This window comes from Felis catus, chromosome C1 (assembly GCF_018350175.1).
Source record: "Felis catus isolate Fca126 chromosome C1, F.catus_Fca126_mat1.0, whole genome shotgun sequence".
Lineage (NCBI taxonomy): Eukaryota > Metazoa > Chordata > Mammalia > Carnivora > Felidae > Felis > Felis catus.
Window position 1 is genome coordinate 68,623,866 of NC_058375.1, and position 21,669 is coordinate 68,645,534.

The window sequence follows — 21,669 nt, forward strand, 5'->3', positions numbered from 1 at the left end:
TACATATGACTATATAAAACATTATTAATGTTAACAGATGTTGCACTTTAATCCCCTAGAATGATTGTTTGGTGCCAGCAGGAGATTTATTAAGCCTGAATTGTGTGAAATTGTGTGTGCATAAGCTGCTACTTAGATTGTAAGAATGCTATTGAAAACTGTTAAAAAGTTTTAGCTATAATTGGCAGAGAAGTATTAACTGTGCTAAAAGAAGTATGTGTGTACGGTTGGCCCATGCGCCTTAACCTTTTTATCATTTATCTTCTTGTATTAATGTCACTGAATTATTAATTCATGAGCCAGAGTGGGAAGGGTGAAGGCACCATTTAAATGTGTGGCAAATTTATCCTTATCGCTAGAGACATGAAAAAAGTCATTTTGTGTTATCTGTGAAATGGAAAGGACATTTTAAATTTTCATTTACAGTAATCCACTTCACTTCCAGTAAAACACCTAGATTATTACTACCATAATATAATGCTCTTATTAAAAATTTGTAACCTTCTCCACTCTTTTGTCTTATATATAGTATTGATAGAAAAGTTTAGCCTTCATGTATTTTAATGTGATACCTATTAATTGTAGCTGAAAAATGTTATTCTTCTGGTACGTTATAGCATGACTATTCAATTTTAAGAAACATCTGATTGCAGAAAATGCATATATTTACTGTATTAGTAGCATTCAAGATACTTTGGTTGGGGAGAACCTAGATATAGTCAGTTGGAAAGCTGTAAAAATACTTATGTTCTAAAAGAAATGTGTGCATTTATTGTGACTTCATAACTTTTTTGGAATCAGATGGGTGATTTTGGCCTTGTACAATTGTTAGCTTTCTAGCAGAAATTCAGCAAATTAGAATTTAGCAGTTTCCTGTTGAATACAGTGTGGAACTGGGATATATCCAGTATTTCATATGGGCGAGTAGCAATGGTGACAGAAATTTCAGGAGTCTGAAGCCACTTTCACCAACAGCTATTTGAAACCATCATGCTAATGGTAGAATACCTCAGGGGTCTTGTCCAAACCTCATTACTTTTCAGTCTTCCATTACTTACTGTTTTGATTGGTTTTACATTCTCCCCTGCCAAACAGAGTAGCAAGACAGGTTACTGTGGCAATGTCCTTTATTTTCTTTTCTGGAGTTTCTCCCCAGACACTGTAAGCTGTACATATGGCTTTGTTATACGCACACAGTGAAACACTAATTTGTTTTGGTCAGTATAATGTTGCTTTGTTCTATTTTTCCCATTCCAGCAGGGTTAATTTACCTTTACATTAACATTTAAATTAATTTCGTAAAATAACAGACTAAAATTGGTTTGATTATTTTGGCAGACATTGGTAGTTATTGGTCAGTTCATTACTTGACTGAACTGCGTTTAGTTATCTTCATCCTGTGCCAGTTCATCCATAGCTGGCGTTGGCAAACTGTAGCTGGCTGTCTGGTTTTTGTAGTATAGTTTATTGGCGCACAGCCATGCTCATTCATTACTCATTGTCTATGGCAGGTTTCATGCTACAATGGCAGAGCCTATAGGGTCCTTAAAGCCTAACGTATTTTCTGTTTGGTCATTTATAGGCAAAGTTTTCTGATCTCTGCTCTGTAACATTGTTCTACACAATCCCTTACTTGTAGTCTTTCCATACATAATGGACTATTGTTGATAATATTTAGCTTACAAGATTTGAACTCACTCACTAGTTATTATCAGTGGTAGTTACTAAGTACAGCTTTTTGCTTTTCTGTATATATGGCCCAGCAACAGCGGATGTATTTTCCTCAAAGTTCTCTGAATTGGAAAAAGTTTTGAAATGTTGAAATATGACAAAAATACATTAGTGTTTTACCAAATCAGAGTCTTGGCAAACAATTCAAGCTTCTACTCAGTTTTTCTCAGCTTTTTATACCCTACATTTCTTACTAAGCATCATTCTTTTCTTACCACTTTAATATTATTTGAAATTTTAATAGAGGCTATAAAATTATACTTTAAAGTTTCAAATCCCTTTTCTAAAAACCCCCTTTTATAAACCCCCACTCCATGATTGAGTAGTCAAAAAAGCACTAACACATAAAACTTGATATATTTTAATTTCTTAATAAAGCTTTTGCTATAATTTTTTTATATTTAACAACCATTCAGAATAACTCAGTCCATTACTATTTCTTAATAGTTTGTCCATGATTGTTTCTCTTGCTTTCCCACCTAAGTCTCCTAATGCTTTTTAGAGGAGTCAACCATACCAGCCATGCAGAATCTAAGAACAGAAGTAGGAGTCGGTTCGGTTCTTTCACTTAGACTACAAGTTTATTTCTAATGTTGTTCATTAATTTACCTTCAGAAATAATTGATATATTCCTTTTCTTTATAACACAATAAAATGCTGTTATCATCCATTTTGCTTAGAGACGTAGATTGATATGGTTTAGAACATAGGGCTTGATGGAAAGCAACCCTGGCTAAGGCACAAGAACTTGCTCTTTTTGGAAGAAATCCCTGATGTCATCTTGTTTTTAGATCATGTGTAGTTTTCCCATGAAGTCAGAGTGTGAAATATGTGAGCTGCATAAGTCTCAGGTTATTACTATTATGATTGCCGATGTAATAATGTATAAACAGGTTTCGAAAATGTTTTTCTGAAATAGCAACTCCTTTAGGTGTTTTTTTTTTTTTAATTTTTTAATGTTTATTTTTGAGAGAGAGAGAGAGAGAGACAGAGTGAGAGTGGGGGAAGGGCAGAGAGAGAGAGGGAAACACAGAATCCGAGGCAGGCTCCAGGCTCTGAGCTGTCAGCCACAGAGCCCGACGTGGGGCTCGAATCCATGAAACATGAGATCATGACCTGAGCCAAAGTCAGACGCTTAACCAACTGAGCCACCCAGGCGCCCCAAGATGTAATTTTTTTAATGTGAATTATTAGAATAATTGGTGAGACCTGTTTTGGTAGAAAGGACAAGCCCTTAGTGAAACGTGTTGCAGTAGCTCTTAAAAATCTTCTTCAAGATTACTTAAGATGGAATCAGGACCGTAAACATATAATTGGAATAATTGGGAAAATGATGAAATAGTAGATTCATTGTGCCTTCCTCCGCTCAAGTTGCTGAACTTGAGGACTACATATTTGTGAATTGTCCCAACCCTTGCAGTGGTAGGTGAAGATAGGATTTCAGAATGTGCTCCTGATCTCAATTTTGGACTCTCCATCCAGATGATGCTGGTCGATCTAGGTACATATCTGAAGGGAAACACAGGTCCAGAAACTGCTTTTATTTACCTTTTCTCTCATTATTTTGGTATGAAATACACTTAATACCATTGAGTTTTGGGAGAGTGTAGCAATTATTAGTGCATATTTTGGGTCTTAGTCATTTTTTTCTATTTTTTAAAAAATATTTATTTAAGTAATCTCTACAACCAATGTTGTGCTCGAACTCATGACCCTGAGATCAAGAGTCACATGCTATTTCAACTGAGCCAGTCAGGTGCACTATTTTCTTCTATTTTTAATTCTCCTAAGAAGATTATTAACTTTTTGAAGGTAGCAACCATATCTTAATCTATATTATAATTCTTTTTGAACCCAACACAGGACCAATTAATAATATATAAGGAGAAAATAATTAACAAATAAGTAGCACTTCTTTCAGTACTCAATATAAAAAATATCTAGTCTGTAATCACTAGATATTCATTGACAAATTGACAGACATGCATTTATAGTGTTAATATTATCTATTTTAGAAGTAAAAATTGCAAGTTTAGATGATACCGTATATATTGACATAGCTTGTAAATGAGTTGTATCATTTATTGATTACAAAATGCTCTGTGCTATATACTTCACAAAATTTTCTTCCGCTTCTTAACTGTGTATTTATAGTAATTTTTCATATTTATTTTTAAGATAACTTGACATATTTTGCTCAGATTACCTAATTATCTCTAAGAAACCTCTGATGATATTGATGATCTAATATACGACAGATCCTGGGTCATTATTATTTCATTTAGTGGTTGTATATATAGACCAAGAGGGAATCTGAATATTGATCCAGGGAATGACTAGTAACAATGATTTATGAACAAAGGATCCAGTGCAGTGAGCCAAACATAAGATTGAATCTCATGAGCAACAGTGGATTTTTTCTTTTCTATTTGCGTGAACAATGAATGATTAGTCTATAGTATTATAGATGTTAATGTGAAAACATTCTTTCCAGGACTATTTAAGATTCATTGTTAATTATAATTGGAGGAAATACTTAAATTTATTGTTTTAACTTACAAGTGACTTCTCTGGTATTTTGGCTGATAAGAATGATCAGTTTAGAATAATTTTTTATTTTAAATAGCACCGTAAATGAATGAAATTAAGATAGCTTGACTGGAAATACTAAAAATTAAGTTAAATTTTAGCTATCATTACCTAAGGGATGTTAGTTTTACTAATGTAAACATTTTGAAAATCAGCTCATTATTCTCTTGGTATTTTGTCATTTTCACAGTCCCAAAGTGCTTTTGTTATATTTCCATTTTTTTTAAAGGGAAAGGTAATAAAACATAAAGTAAGTTTTCTGAACTTCTTAATTAGTGGCAATAATTGGTTTATTGCCAACACTGGTTTTATAAATATGGGTTTATATCCCAACACTGGTATTGACTTACTGTCTTTAAAAACAGGTTAAGTATTCTCATTTCAAGGCAAAATGGAGATAATAATATATATTTCCTCAAGTTGTTGTGAAGATTTCTTGAAGTCATATAGGTAAACTGTTTATGCCTAATTATGTGCCAGGCAAGTACAGCTTTTTATTAGAAAGGGTTATTTTTGAAATAGAATGTAATCTCCCAGGGGTGAGGAGTTTTATCTCCTTTGATCCTTAGTACCCAGCACATAATAGATGCTTAGTAAATATTTGTTGAGTGAATCGTTTAGTGATTAGCAGAAAGATTGGCTTTGTAATTAGCCTTGATTAGAATTCAAGCTTTGCAGGGTACCTGGGTGGCTCAGTCTCTTAAGCATAGACTCTTGGTTTTGGCTCAGGTCATGATCCCATGGTTTATGAGTTTGAGCCCCACATCGGGCTCTGCACTGATAGTGTAAAGCCTGCTTGGGATTCTCTTGCCCCCTCTGTCTGCCCCTCCCCAGCTCATGTGTGCACTTTCTCTCTCTCTCAAAATGGAAAAATAACATCAAAAAAGAAAAAGGAATTAAAAAAAAAATTCAAGCTCTGCCACTTGCTAGCTGAATAACTTCAACTATGAAGATCAGATTTCTGATCTTTATAATAGTGACCTAATAAAAGATTAGTGACACCTGTCTAATAGAGTGTTTCTTTCATACATAGTATGCAGTCAATAAATAATTTCCAGTTGCAATACCCATAATTTGTATTTCACTAAAAAACTTGCATCAGAATTCTAGACTACTAGAAGTTAAAAGTTATAAGGAAATGTCTTAAAGTTGGAGATGGCCGCCATTTAAAAATAGCTTTCCCAGAGCGCCTGGGTGGCTCAGTTGGTTGAGTGTCAGACTCTTAATTTTGGCTCAAGTCATGATTTCACTGTTGATGAGATAGAGCCCCTCCTCTGGCCCTGTCAGCCTGTCAGCATGGGGCCTGCTTGGAATTCTGTCTCTCTCTCCCTGTCTCTGCCCCCTCCCCAGCTCGATGCTCTCTCTGTCTCTCTCAAAAATAAATAAACTTGAAAAAAAATAGCTTTGCCTTTCCCCCAAATGGGGAAAAAGCTAACTTCTCGTATTGTAGGTGGATTATAACTTAACAATATATACAAAATGTTAAAAAACATATTTATGAGGGTTTTTTTTTTTGGTAGAAAAGTTGGGGAAGCCATCAACTTCTTATGATCTGTATGGTAATACTTTGAATGGGGCATGTACTTCATGTTTTTTTTTTCTTTTGAGACTCAATTTGCAAGTTTATGTTCAGTCATAAAATGGCCCCTACATTGGTCTGAGAATGATAGCAATTTGTTTTTATTATTTCAACTGGAAGGATTTTAATGAAGAGAATGGCGGACTGCCCCGCGCTGTGTCTCCAGCGCCCACAGTTACAGGCCTCTTTTGCATGCTCAGCATGGCTGGTCGATGTTCTAGCGGATTGCTGATGTAATTTACTAGGAGCATTCCCGAACTCTTCTCCTTTCTACTCTAAGACCTCTCTTAGAAGAATTTATTTCTTCACAGTGCAGAAGTTTCAGTAAAGGGTAAGACCAGAGATGCATGTTAAGGGGACTTTGGCAGAAATAGTTTAATGAAAGTACTCTGGGCTTGATTTCAGTGTCCACAGAAATGAAATGGAGAAAGAGGGTGGTGACCAGTGATTGGCCGCGTGGTTTTAGTATCTCTGTCAGCATTCCCAGCCCCAAACAATCTCTGTGAAGGGAAGGAAAATAAACTTCAACGCAAAAGAACGTTGAATGTCTAGAGCTAAAATAAGCTCACCGATTAGCAATAGCGAGGGTTTACTTAGACAACTTACTGAAAGAAAACTCCCAAGAGTGTCGATGTTTTGTCCGATGTTAACAAGAAGGGGGAATTCTGGCCTGTCAGGATTGCACATAAGATACTTCTAGAAAGTGAACACCCTGAATGAGGTTTAAATTGAAATGAAACTGTGTTTTATTTTTCATCTTCTAAGCCTTTGCACGGGGGACAGTGGGGTTAGTATTATCCTTTTTTGTTGTTGTTTTGTTTGTTTTGGCTAAATATAGAAGAACAGCTCTCTTTTGCTCGTAAATTCTGTTCCATAATTATTATAATTTTATAGCACAAATAAGATTAGAAAGACTGATTTTGTATAGCTTCCTTTGGCTTTCATTTAGCACCGACATACATTTAGTGCGTGGAATGAAGCATTGAGGTTTCATTGCATACGGCATTAGTGCATAATAACGAGGATGGGTGACTTTGGTAGGTCTCATGCTTAGATGGTGCTTTTCTTTCCCTGTTCTCCTCGTGCTTTTAGTTGTTTGGGGTGTAGCATCCAGTGGTCTCCATACCTCAGTGTCCGTGAATGGAAATCAAAGACAAAGCTTAAGATACGAATCTTTATGTTGCCTTTACTCTTAATACAATATCAACCTTATTAGTTAACCAGTTTTTGAAAATCTGAAATTATCTTTTTCTCTTATTAATCGTCTTATTTCACTGATAGTTATAAACAAACTGTTTCTATTTTTGCCAGACAGGCATCATCACATACGAGGTTAAATGTTACTTCCTGGTACTATAACATATATACCTGAATATTAAAACTGATTAGTAGTATTTTCCTAATTTTGTTGACAGTTTAAAGCCTGGGATGTTTCATGCAGCTAATAAATATAAGCAGGTTACTGTTTAAAAAAATCTTTTTTAACGTTTATTTATTTTTGAGACAGAGACAGAGCATGAACGGGGGAGGGTCAGAGAGAGAGGGAGACACAGAATCGGAAACAGGCTCCAGGCTCTGAGCGGTCAGCACAGAGCCCGACGCGGGGCTCGAACTCATGGACCACGAGATCATGACCTGAGCCAAAGTCGGACGCTTAACCGACTGAGCCACCCAGGCGCCCCAGAAGGTTACTGTTTTAAAGAGCGCACCTTACTTACTTAAATAGTGTATAAGTAAGTAGTGTATAAAACATTGAGGAGTATTGGAATATAAACAATGCTGAGGCATATTCCTGGAAGTCATTTGTATGGCTTTGGAAGGGTTAGTAGTAACGATGCTTTAATTGACTTTTTACATGATAGAGTAGGAGGACATGTAGATCTTAAAAAAAAAAAAAAATCTTAGGTTTGGTAGCAATAGGACTAGGATGAAATTGTTTGAATCTTCTTATTTGAAGGGTAAGAACAAGATTGTGCATTAGAAGTGGGTTGGATATTTAAAAATCTTGGTCATAAAAATCATAGTTTACCTTGTTTCGGGTTTTATTAAGAAATGAACCATTACTTAGCTTTATGAGGAGTTTGAGCTGCCTTTATAGTCACAATTCCTCACCAGAGTTCTTGGAAAAATGTTTTCTAAAATCTAAGGACAAACTAGTTATTATATTTTTAATGTTTATTATTTTTAAGAGAGAGAAAGAGAGAGACACACACACACAGTGTGAGCCGGGAAGGGGCAGAGGAGAGAGGGAGACACAGAATCTGAAGCAGGCTCCGGGATCTGAGCTGTCAGCACAGAGCCCGACGCAGGGCTCGAACTCACAAACCGTGAGATCATGACCTGGGCTGATGTCAGACGCTTAACTGAGGGAGCCACCCAGGCATCCCAAGAAAAACTGGTTATTAATATGGAGAATTACTTAATCTTTCTGTTCTCTGAAAGGAAATTTAATAGCTTTCTTCTGATTTTGTTCCTTGTTTTTGTTTTACATTAGAAGGTTTTACTGAGCTTCATTTTGCAGGTAGTTAAAGGAAGTTTGAAGGGAGGGGTCTGTTAGCTACATGTATGCCTGTGAATGTCCTATGCCTCCACTTTGATGAGGAGCAATGCTTTTCCTAAGATTAGTTTCACCATGTTTGATTATTTATTCATTCTACCCTTAACTGATTGTGGTTTGTTAAGTATTTCAAATTTCATTAACTTTTTTTAATGGAAGGTTGTTTTTAATTTGGATCACAGCAGTAAAATCTTTTGACTTAGTTTTCAAAATTGCGTTTAAAGCTTGAATTTTTGTAAATGATTTTATTTGATGGAAAGTGATTGGATATAGCTTATAGAATGAAAAAGAATTTATTCTGTTTTTGCTTATTGCACAGACAGATGGACATAAGCTTTATTTGCATAAAGGAAGCTATGATTTTATTGCATTCCAGAACCGGTTTCTGTTTGTTAGAAATAGTCATTTATACTAAGCCTCATAATTGACTACAGTGTAATTTTAGAATTGTGTTTCACATTCTCAAACCTTAAAATTGTGTTTCACGTTCAAACCTTAAGAATACACTTAAATTTTAGTATCGTTAAAATCTGTTCATGAAATATCTGTCCTGGCCAAAGACCACAAAAGAGGTCTTGGTTGTGCGGTTTCCTCCTCGTTTTCCCCGTACTAACAGAGGTTTTCCTATCTTGGCAGCTGTTTCCTACAAGGCAGTCATCAGTCTCTGATTTCTTCCTTCCCTTTCTTCCCACAAACAAGGGCTCTTTCAAATAGCAGATGACCGAAGACAGACTAATCTTGGATCGCTTTAAGAAAGTGGAAATGTGTTCAAGAGTTGTGCTTGTGGGCAAGCAGCCTGTATGCATGTCATTGAAATGAAAATGCTCATTACAAGCAGAACTTGGACAGCTAGAGTTCTTTTTGCTCAAATCAGGAGCATTCCAGAGGCTGACTTCATTTTACTTGTACTAATTAATGTGTCTCATCCACACATTAAAATCATTCTAATTGCTTGATCAGATCATTGAACAATATGGAGGATATAAGAAATTGTTCCTTGATTCGCCTTTTCAGTGTGACGGGCCATGAAATTTTCTGACTTCTCTTTATACTTTGTATGAAATAGCTTGCAGTTTTAAGGCAGGTACTTTGCCACAGCAGTTGTAAACCACACGTTTACTTTTGGTTTTGTCTTTTGAATAGTCTTTGGGAGTTCTGTGTGAAAAAAGAATAGAGAGATAGCCACTTCTACACAGTTGTGTGCCATGTTTCCCCAGCAGATTAATTTTTGATATGTCATTCTTCTTTTTATATTTTTGGCATTCAGGAGAGGAAGTTTGCTCTTTCCTTTGTTTTTGTCTTATTTCTTTGGACAGACAATCATCTGAAGTGTTCTCAGAACTGGGTAATACCATTTCTGACCCCCTTTGTCATGATACCTAAATGTCTTCAGTAGTTTCATAGAGAGGTAAAAATTGGGCTCTTCTGGGTCATGGAGGGATGTATAGGGAAGCAGTTTTATCTCTGAAATCGTAGGCATGATAAAACAAAATGCTTATTATGGAAATACCTTGCTAATTTCATCTGTGATTTTATGGATCTTTATATTTAAATACTAGATAAGAGCTTCAGATTAATTTTTACATTCTTTTTGTTGTGGCTATTGGTAACGCAAGGTAGTGACTTTGTAGTGTGATAAGTATTCCCAACTATTTAGAATATGACTGCTTTTGCATTGAAGTTATATCATAGTGAACTGATAATAGAATATAGTGAACTGATAGTCAAATATAGTAAACTGCTAATAGAACCACATATGATATGTAAAATGTGTAGCAAATGCAGAGTAGCTTAGATAATGTGAAAGAGAACTCCATTGTTATCTAGGAAAATTTGTTTTCTAAATTTTCTTTATGCTTTAGTGTCAGCATCTAAATTACGTAAGACTTATTTTTTTTATAGATACAACTTCAGAATAAGGGATATTCCCCTTACTACGCTACTCCACTTTTAAAAACTCTTTATCTGCAGCAGATTAAGGGTAGATTGAGAAAATTTGTATGAGTATTACTTAGAAGAAAGTTACAGGAAGTTAATATGAAGAAACTGTTAAGATATCTCTTTAAAAGAATACATTTTGTAATTTTTCCACCCTCAAGGCAAGACCAGGAGACTGGATGTATTTGAGAACTGTCTGCATTCTATGTGTATTGTCAGGCTAGTATTTACTCTGTTTCCTCTTGCTACCCTAGAAAGAAGCGAAATACTTCAGTAGAACCTATTAGCAAATAACCTGGTCTCATGTGATCCTAGGAACTGAGAAATACTGATTAAGTCATGCACCTTAAGTTTTTGTATTCTTTCCAGTTGAAGAACTGGATTCTAAAGGCCAGTCAGAATTAGACTTGGTTCCAGGTTTTATATTATTTACCTCTCTCCCATTTATTTTTTTTTAAATTTTTTTAACGTTTATTTATTTTTGAGACAGAGAGAGACAGAGCATGAACGGGGGAGGGTCAGAGAGAGGGAGACACAGAATCTGAAACAGGCTTCAGGCTCCGAGCTGTCAGCACAGAGCCCGACGTGGGGCTTGAACTCACAGACCGTGAGATCATGACCTGAGCCGAAGTCGGCCGCTCAACCGACTGAGCCACCCAGGCGCCCCTACCTCTCTCCCATTTAAAAAAAAATGTGCGACAACCTTGGAGATAAAATCATCATGGTCTTGAGGTTTTTATTTGGGTCCAGTGGATGGACCAACCTAGTCAAGGATATAGGTTTAATCTTACTAAGATATATTGTGCTATAAAAAATATATATGAAAATCTAAAACGTTAAAATGAAATAGTTAAGAGACTGTTTATTAAACTAGTCCCCGTGTGAATAGCTATAGCAATTTGATACGTGGTGTTTAAGAATGTGGTTCTGGAATGCCATTATTATATAAATTAATGTACACCCATGTGTTAAAAATTGTACATCCTTGTATAGAAAAATAAACTGCTTAATTATATCTTTAATCTGACCCGCAATATAACAGGATAAAATAGTAGATAATATTGCTGTTATCATCAGTAAACAGAAAAACATTTATGTATTGATAACATTTTATTAGAGGCTTATATGCTAAAGCTAGTAATTTGATAAAAAGACTGATATGTGGCAAAGGAGACAGGTGTATTTTTCTAGAAGGACTTCCTAAGCTTTTCGGAGAAAAACGGTCATTAGGGATTTACATAACTATTCTATGAATTCATAGGTCATGGTTATCTATAAATGATTTTTTGAGCTTTGATCATTTTCTTTATGTAAAGCTCAGATATCCAGTATGTAGGAGCAGCTCCCATATTGGATATAGAATCAAAATATATACCATTTATCTTTTTATAATTAGGAGGAGACGGGAGGGAGAGACAGAGAGTTGCTGGCTGTTATTATTTTTGCATTTATTTTTTGTGACGTAGCAGGACCATAAGAGTAAATGATGGATTTGTTTGTTTTTCAGATATGACGATCAATGATGCAGACTGCTGGGTTCGATGAAGCTGGGCATTTATAACTAGATTCATTAAGGAATACAAAGAAAATATTTAAAGGGATCAATAATGGTGTCTTCTGGTTGCAGAATGCGAAGTCTGTGGTTTGTCATTATAATCAGCTTCTTACCGAATACAGAAGGTAAGATGCAATTTAAATTTTATTTTTTAAATCTGGGCGAACTTAATTTAAACTATGCAATCTTCTCTACATAGAAGTGGCTAGAATGAGTTTTATTATTTTAAAAAGTAGCTGTTAAAAAGATTTCCCGAAAGTCAAATTCCTTTTTTTTGTTAGTTGAATTATTTTCATTACACACTGTTGTAGTACAGAAGAACTAGTGCTAGTAGTCTGAATTTATATTTCACTTACATTTGTATAATATTATTGTAAATAATCCTGAGAAAATGAAAGCTTTGCTTTGGTATATACTTTACACTGACTAAACTTATGCCAGTAAAATTGAAAGTATTTTGTGTCAACTTTTTCACTTCATGTTTTGTTTGCTTCTTGAGTAGAGTTACAGTTTAGGTCTAAAAGTCTTAATTGTTTTTTCATATCTTCTGGAATATGCATTTTTTGTAGTGCTTCATTTTGAATTTTATTTATATCTTTTTGAAGATGGACCTGATTTTTAAAGAAGTAAATATATTTTTGAGGCTTAATTAATCAGAACCATCATTTATTAATTACTATATGGATTTCCTGGTATCCATTATTTCTTTAGTCTTACATACTATTTTCATGTGAAAATAACACCCTTTTAGGTGCTTTTTACAGCGCAGGTCAGAAGTTAATATAGAGCTAAGATATGTTAATTTTATAGCTATTTAGTAGTGGTAGTTATGTATTCAGCGTGAAAATAGATTAATCTTGTAAAATCTGTGAAGAGTACAAAATCCCTGAGACATGCATAGGTTTCATTTATCCCAATTAAATATCATTGAAGAAAATATTTTAGAATTTTAAACTTGGTTTATATGCACTTTTAAGGGATTCACTTCATACCTACCAACAAAACGATGGGTGGAGAAAAAGAGGCATGGTGTCAACTAGTAGAAGCTTATTTTTCCAACGTCTTTGTGATGAGCTTCAAAGTGTTAACATTTAATTTTGCTGAAAGAATTTTATTTGAATTACTTGTTCCAAAATTATGTCTCATCATTTTCTTCTTGCCCTCCCAGTCCCCTACGTTCAGTCTGTTGACATAACTTAATAATACAATTCAAATAAATAACAAATTTAGAAATATTTTAAAATAAATTCTATATTCAGAAAGTAGATAATGTTCACTTGGATTTAAGTCACACTCAGAAGTTACAGCAGGGTTAAGATTCTGTTTTTAGGAGATACTGCTCTGTGCATCAGAATTGAAAGATACATCAAATCTTTTTTTTTTTTTTTTTGAAGGATACATCAAATCTAACAGTAAAACGTAATATGTCTGAGTGAATAGTACCGTAATGACAAGCAACAAGCAGAAACTGAGTTTAATAATGTGAATCTCTGGCTTGGATTGTTAGGAAAATCTTGTGTATATAGTCCATAATTTTACATCGTTTTTTTTTTTTCGGGGTGGGGGGGTGCACTAACTGAATTCCTGCTGTTATGTTTGAATGTTTTTATACATTTAAAAAAGATTCCAGGTGTGGACCAATGGCTCATTAGTCCACATAATGAAAATTTTTCCAATCAAGATAGAGACCACTTTGCTGGCACAGTAGCTTAACTCAGCAGGGGGGCTAGCAAAGAGAGACTTTTTCATGAGATACTGCAGTTTTATTTCTAGTGTCACCTATCAGGTCAAGATTCATATCTGCTGTTAAGAGAAATTTCATTTTTGGCGCATCAGGCCAGGGGGTGTTGCTTTTGAAGCAGTTCCCTCCTACGGGTAAAAAGAACTTAGGAGGAGCCCACACTGCTAGCTGTGACAGTACACGCAGTTAATGCACACTGTTAGAGTACTGATCCAGCGTCACATGGTTTTGTCTTAGAAAAGTTTTACATGACATGATAGTCCTTTATTGCCAGAAAGCAGATAATGTTCTGTGAACACCTATAGAGAAACCCAATCAAAGTTAGGTATGAGAACGCAGGAAAGGAGTTATAAATTTAACCATTCAGCCATTAAGTTTCTTCAGAGCCCTTTTCAAATCTTACAGAGATGAGCGCTTTTTGTATTAGTTTCCGGGTTCGTACAGATAAAACTCAGATAGAGTTTCCTAGATGGTTTCTTCCTATCTTTCTCATTCATTGAGTGACTAAATTGAGCCAGGTGCTTAAGATTCTGCAGTGCAGGAGGCACAGTTCAGGCTCTTGAGGAGCTCATGGTATTGTGCAGGGCTGGAAGCCTCAAGTACCTACGGGGGCCTAGGAGGGGAAGTAACCTGAGTGCAGCTGTCCAGTGGAGGTCTGCAGTAGGCAGGAAAACGCTTGCCGGAGGACCCATGATTGCCATTCCAGTATTTAGCCTGCTTTTGCTTGTCTTCTGGCTTTTCAATATAAACCAGACCTGGATTTTAAGCAATAGTACCTAAATAAGATTAAAACAAAACAAGCCTGTGTCTTATATAGGCCTGCCTTTTCAGGGCTTCTATTTTTCCTCCTCTTTACAATAGTGTTTCACCTTAGTATATTATTTTAAAGGCCAAACAATTTTGGATTTATTTTACATCTATATGTATGAGAGGTAAATTTCCACATTTGCAAGGACTCATTTGTTTTATATTCAGACGAACATTATAAATATGTCATGTTTTCTGTACATATTAAAGAGCAAGCAAACCACTAAACACTTTTGTGTTTTAAGTTTTACCATGGTAAAGCCTAATTATATAAAGGTTTAATTGCTAGAATTAGCTTATCTGCCTTTATCTCTGTCTTCTGTCAACTAGTGTTTAAGAATCAGGTCTCACCCATTAAATTTACTTGTTTTTGCGAAATAAGAACAATGCTGTATTTATTCTTAGAGACTCCTCTTCCCTGTGTATTTTTGAAAATTGTTTAGAATTTCCAAATAAAACATGATTATAAAAGATCAGACTTTGAAAATATTCTGTAGGTTTTTCTTAGAATTGATTTTATTCTTAGAGAACTAATCTCAAACCCTTCAAAAACCAGTTTTGTTGAGAAACTGATGTGCTTTGATTCTTTTGGCCAATTTTTATAAGCAGAGTAACCACTGTGGAATCATGTATCAGTAAGTAGGAAAGTAAATTGAATTTTTGTGTCCTAGAGAATTAAATTATGCTATATAATGGAGCCCTGGCAAGCCTAAGTCAGACATGTGAAGGCTTGCTCAAGTGACAAGTTACAAATAATGGCAGTTCTTCAGCAAAGTCAGTAAAATGGATTTCAGGGTGAATTCTTTATGCAGTGAGTATTTAATTAGATTTCATTAGTCAAAATTTTAGTTAATTAGTTTAAATTTCATTGTTGTTTATCCATATTTCAAGAAAATTATGCCTGGGAAAATGCTAGATATGCAAGATATAACTTCACCTATTCATTGACATGTATCGAGAAAATTTAAGAATACTGCTGTAGAAATAGCGTCTTACCAGTTTTAATTGTACTTTTAATTCTCTAAGCATATTTTACAATGACTTTTGTATTAGTGATACCTTACTAAAAATGATGTTTGGCTGTAGGGTCGTTTTGCTTAGTTGAGTGGCAGAAAAAAGTAGATCCAGGGGTTAAATATGAAATAAAAACTATTTTGGGCATGTATGTATTTCCTTCGGACTGTTCCATAATTTGGAAGGAATAATTGCTTTTATCCCAAGGTTAAACTTAAGAAAGATGAAAATAATTCAGGCCTTTATTCATTCATTCTTTTATTTACATACACATATATGAAAAATGTATAAAATTTATATTCATACACACACTGTGTCAGCATCACAAGGGCAATAATCATTTTTGTTTGTTTATTTCATCAATGTGCCCAAGTGCCTAGAACAATGCCTGGTTTATAATAGGTACTCATTTTATATCCATTACATAAATAACGGAAATCTTTACAGAGAGTCATAGTCTTAATAGAGAGAGGATAATAAACTGTTGTAATAACAGAGTGGTAAGTGCCATGATGATGATATTCACAGAAGCATTGGGATGAAGGGTAGGTGGATGAGTGGATATATACCAGGAAGGGCTTCTAGCTGTAAGTGAGGATGCTTGAGCTGACTCAGTATGAATTGAATAAGCTATGTCAAGACAGTGGTGAGCGTGGTGGTGGAGAAAAAAATCAATGGAGAACAGTATGGTGTGGAATAAAGTATAATAGTGGTTCTTAGGAACATCAGAATCACCTAGAAGGTCTGAAGTGGGGCCCAAACATTGCATTTCTGACAACTTTCAGGGACGATGCTGATGTTGCTTAGTATCACTTAACCATTGTCATATTGTCTTTGTGTGGGTGGTTGAGGTGAGGTGTAGGGGTGCATGGGTGTGGATATGAAGTCGCTTTTTTAAAAGTTTTTGAAAAGAAATTATGAATTCACTGTGATTCAGAAGCAGTAACCAGTTGATTACTGGGAGTTACTATTTAATCTTCTCATATGGCTTTTTATTCGTGTGATCAAGCTCCTTGGGCATAATTTAGGCTCTAAAAAGGGATTTTTTCTCTCTCTCTCTCTCTCTCTCTCTCTCTCTCTCTTTCTCGACAGTATATTGAGAAGGAAAAAAAATGGAAAAATTGGCTCCAGATTGTAAAAAACAGAACATATTTTCTGTTAAGAGTAAATGTTACATTTTCAGAGCTCCTAAACCCTTGCTTCAATTTATCTCTTCTCATTGTGATAACCTTGTTCTTTTTCTTGTTGGGAATAACTACATGGCCATTGCTATGAAAATGCTGAATTAACTTACTGTAGGGACTTTGGATTTCCCAGTCTAGCAAAATTGACTACTTTTGTTCACTTCAGGATATTTTTGATTAGTTGAAAGCTAGGAGGTAAATTTTCAGCCAGGTATGTGGAGATTTGGCCGTATGACTCCTATTAAACTTAATGGGAGTGAGAACTCCCATTAAATTAATAGGAATTGTACAGCATATCTGTGTTGGCTGCATTTCAAATGTAACCTTAGTTTTTAAATTCACAAGTTATGTAAATTAACAGTGGTTTAAAACAATGCATTGTTTTTTAATAATGATTTTTTATTTATATGTTTAGTGCAGGTCAATGTGATTTTACTCCTTGAAAAAGTACCTAACTATATTGCTCTTAAGATACTTTATTGTATTATATGAGTGTAAGGTAATCTGACTGCAGCAGCTTTCTTCTGCATAGGTAGTGATGTAATTCTGTTTTTAAAATATTAATACCATTTACAAATTATATAATACTGCCTCTTATTTTCTAAAAACCAAATGCCTTATAGTGTTACTACCAGGATTCAAGAACAAGGTATATTTGTTCAGGATATGACTCAAAATTGAAAAAATAAGACTAAAATTAATATGAGGAACTGGCATCTTTAGTAAAGTTAGTTTAGAATATACTTTTGTCATCTTTTGTATCAATATTCAGTGTCAACATATGCCATCTTTCATATATTAAAGGTTAAATTCCAGTGCTTGGTTGTTGAGACTTTTTTCCTACTTTTCTTCCCACTCTCTACCCTATTTCATTCTCTTTTGCTTCTTCAGTGTCAGAAAAGGTTTGTTGATTCACAGTCTATGTTGATGCACTCCTAGTTCTGTTGCTGGTAGAAAAGTGTTATAAATCAGTATGTCTCACACAATAGCCACCCGATAGACCTCAATAACATTGTATTGCTTGGCTGTTTAATTTTTACAAGCCTCTGTTTTCTGACAGAAAAGACTGTATCCAATACTAAGTAAGTAAATCTGTCGTTATGAAATAATACTTTGCTAAAAGAGGTTATGAACTTGTCTATACTAGAGTAAATATTTGAAATATTGATTTTATATCCATAGTAGGCATTTGTCACAGTTACTGTTATAGTTCTGAAAGAATCAACAGCGTCATTAAAAGTAGCTTAATGAAAATCACAGGAAACATGGAAAGCATCTTAATTTCGCCAAACAATAATTGTGTTAATTACTTCTTACTGAGTAATTTCAGTTTTGATGAATCTTTTGCTTCATTTTTTGAATTAATATACCTTTTCGCTTTTTTATATGCTGTATGTTTAGTTTGTGGTACTAGAGAATACGATGATACAAATGATTGAGCACTTCTGAGTATTAATGTAGAACTGGTATGTCTCCAAGAACCGATTTATCTGCCACATTACTAAGGGAATGTTTTACTGAAACATATGCTTGGTACCCTATGGTACTCTTTATTTTCTTTTCACCTCCTGCATGACAGAGAATGACATATGACAGCCGTGCGGTCTACATGTATTAGACATCAATGTGGATTAGTGAATATCTCATGACATCTTTCAACCCTATTCTTGAACTCCTTTTGTCAACTTGACAGAAGTGATTCCAGGAGAATACCTAGCCCCGGCCCTGGGATCTCTTGGCTAAAATGTAAGACTGAGAAGGGGATTCCATATCAGAGCTTCAGGAAGCAAAAACAACATTTATAATCCCTTCTTATCAGCATGGGACTCTACTGAGTTTGACTTTTATGTCTGCCATTATTCTTGCTTGGAGGGCTTTTCTTTTCTTAAAAGTACTTCCCCCTTCCCCCCGCCTTCTGATTTTGAATGTAATATGTTCTCATGAGAAGAGATAAAAAAATTAGGAAGTTGAATAAGCATTTAAAATTGCTCATAATTCTAGGACCGTGATACTACCACAGCACACTTCTTTTTTGTTTTATTTCCCAACACTCTTGATATGGATAAAACAAAATTATGATCTATGAAACAAAATTAGGTTCTTCACGTCCATATGCTTTTCTATTCTGGTTTTTCATTTATATTATCATAACCTGTATTACCATGTCATTATATGTTTAGGTAATGGATTCTAACACCAGCATGGTAATTTATTATTTATATGTCAAAAATGACTTAATCCCCTGTCTCTACTTACTGGCTATGTGAACTTAATTTGTTTCAAGTATAAGTATAGTAAATATCTAAATCTTTTCTTTCATATTTGGTTATTTCCTGAGACTAGAATTTTAGAATTTTGATTATTACATCAGGCATGTGGACATCTTCAAAACTGGTTTTGGATGATGTGAAATGTTTTGTATGTTGGTGCAGTTTTTCTTATTCTTCAAACTCTATGATAATATCCCTTTGTCGTTTTTGTTATAAAAAACAATTGCTTGCCTTATAATTCATTTCGTTCTGGTTAATTTTTAATGAAAATTTTAAATAGATATTTATAAAATAATCACAAATTTAACAGTTATCAATATTTTACTTCATTTGCTTTTCTTTTTCTTCTTTTCTTACTTTTTGATGCATATTTATTTTCTTTTGTGAGATCTTCCATTATTTTTATGCTTAAAACTCCATTTCTTGATATTGGTTAAGTATTTATTCACTTGGCATTTCTCTGTAACTCCGTGTTTTTACTTAAATTTTTATTTAAATTTTTAATCCATTAGGAGTTGACTTTGTTATTAGTTGAGAGTTCTCAATTAATTTAAGTGAACTAATATTAAGTCATTTGGTGTGAATCAATTTAACTAACAAAGTAGATAAAATCAGGACATACCCATATAAAAGCATAATGGACACTAAGTTCAAAAAGAAAAAGAAATGAACACAACTTATTTCTACACAGATTGAACTATGATTAAGTGTCATTATTCTGATTCCAGTAATAGTTCTCTTATCTGCTTATTTTTTTTGCACCTAGTCTATTTAATAAATTATATTTTTAAGGGATAACAATTTTGTGAGAGATGAGTAAAAAAACATGACAGCAGCAATTAAAATACCCATAGTAAAAATAAAGTTTGAATTTTAGGAATTGTAGAGTGTCAAGAAACGCAAGAAGTTTTCTGGAAAAAATAGAGGGATTCAAGGGTAGCAGAGTTTTGTTTTGCGTATAGGTTTAATCTAAAAGAGATTAAGTAAAATTCTCATTTATTTTGCTGGGTATTTATAGAATGCTTCTTACTACTGTTTTGTAGCTATCTCTGTGTGTGTGTGTGTGTGTGTGTGTGTGTGTGTGTGTGTGTGTGTGCGCGCGCGCGCGTGTGGTGTGTGTGTGTGTGTGTTAATCATTAGTTCTCTCTCCCCTTCCTGATTCTTCTTTTTTTTCTTTGTAGTATTAAAATCTAAACCAGGTGGTAGATACATCTAATATTTAGCTTTTGATTAGAGGCAATATAATAAGTTTATAAGAAAGAGTCAGGGCTTCATAACTTAGACACAATAAAAAGGATGGCTGGGGTTGTTGCTGGTGGTAGTGGGGAGAGAGCAATCTTGGATTTTAAGAGAATTGTTTAAGGAAAGCACTTTTTATGATTTTCTTTTTTTTGTGGTTTTAAGTAGATATGTTGGATGTCTGAGTTTGTTTCCAGGCAGAAATGGGATCCAGTACAAGGACAGGAATGCTTATCTAGGAAAGGAGAGTGTGCAGTATGATCAGGTAGAGGATGAGTCAGGAAGAGATGTGTACAGGAAAGGAAGAAATTTAAGGCAGTCGTGCTGGATGTTTTTAATCTTGTTTATGTAGAGCAGTGCCCCCTCAATTTAATGCACAGGTAAATCACTTGGAGATCTTGTTAAAATGTAGATTCTGACTCAGTAATCTGGGATAGGCCTCAAGAGTCTGCATTTCTAATAAACTCCCAGGTGATGCTGAGGTTGCTGGCCTGTGAGAGGACATCTGAATCAAGGAGTTTTGGTTATTAAAATGTTTAGTCTAGAAAATCAGATTTTTCATGACTGTGATTTTCTACCCGTGCAAAAGGGTTTGTTTCTAACCTTAACAGCACAGTTGAAATACAGAAAAACATCAATTTCAGTTTTATAACTTATTTTATTTAAAAAAGGAACTGAGCTATCTTGAAACTTTACTGAACATTTTTATATTTGGTTATGCTTCTAATCCAATTTTATATGCTTTCGATTGACCTTTTATCTGATGATTTGTTTTGAAAAATCCCTGAGCAACAGTGCAGCCTGACCCTTTCTCCCTAATATTTCCTTCTGTTCCCCACTGATCTGTCCTACTTTCATTCTGTGTTATATGGAAACATTATTTTTAATAGCATTTTACTACAATATTACTTTACTACTTAAAGTAATATTATAAGATCATGTAAGGCCAAGTTGTATATTTTCTTAACCCATTTAAAAAAGTTTATATTTTCCTAATTTTTCAAAGTCCACATATTTAGAAAAACTAAGAGTTGTAATTTTCACTTTACCGTTAATACCCTGACGTGTTAGCCTCCTGAGAGAGTAGAGGACAAGAGTACTGGAATGTACACTGGTTATCAAAAACAGCTTAAAGATGTTTTATCTGCTTAAGGTTATTTAATGATTTTTCTACTTTGTAGCATTATGCATAATCAAAGATTTTATTTATTTTTAGTAGTGGACATAATCTGCTTTTACTTTTCCTGTCAGAGATAAAGATAGATTACTGATGTGATTTATTTTAGATTTATGATAATACAGATCACAAATCACATTTATTTCTACATGAAATTTATTAGATTCTTCAGCATTTTAAAGCTGGATAGAAAGTAAGTAAATAGCAAATTTTAAACAAAGAGTTTTCTGTAGGTATCTTAGAGGTCAAAGTATTTTTGTTTTTAGTTTTTGGTAGAATTGAAGAACT

At 34.3% G+C, this 21,669-nt stretch overlaps 1 protein-coding gene across 31 annotated transcripts in view; it reads left to right on the forward strand.

Annotated features, from left to right (window-relative positions):
* Positions 1–21,669, forward strand: part of ADGRL2 (adhesion G protein-coupled receptor L2) — a 623,946-nt gene that overhangs the window by 460,536 nt on the left and 141,741 nt on the right. For all 31 annotated transcript variants that reach the window (XM_045036067.1, XM_045036070.1, XM_045036072.1 and 28 more), the window contains one exon: positions 11,902–12,074. In XM_045036067.1, coding sequence (XP_044892002.1) covers positions 12,002–12,074 — 73 coding nt within the window. In that variant the 5' untranslated portion in view covers positions 11,902–12,001. The remainder of the gene's footprint in view (positions 1–11,901; positions 12,075–21,669) is intronic.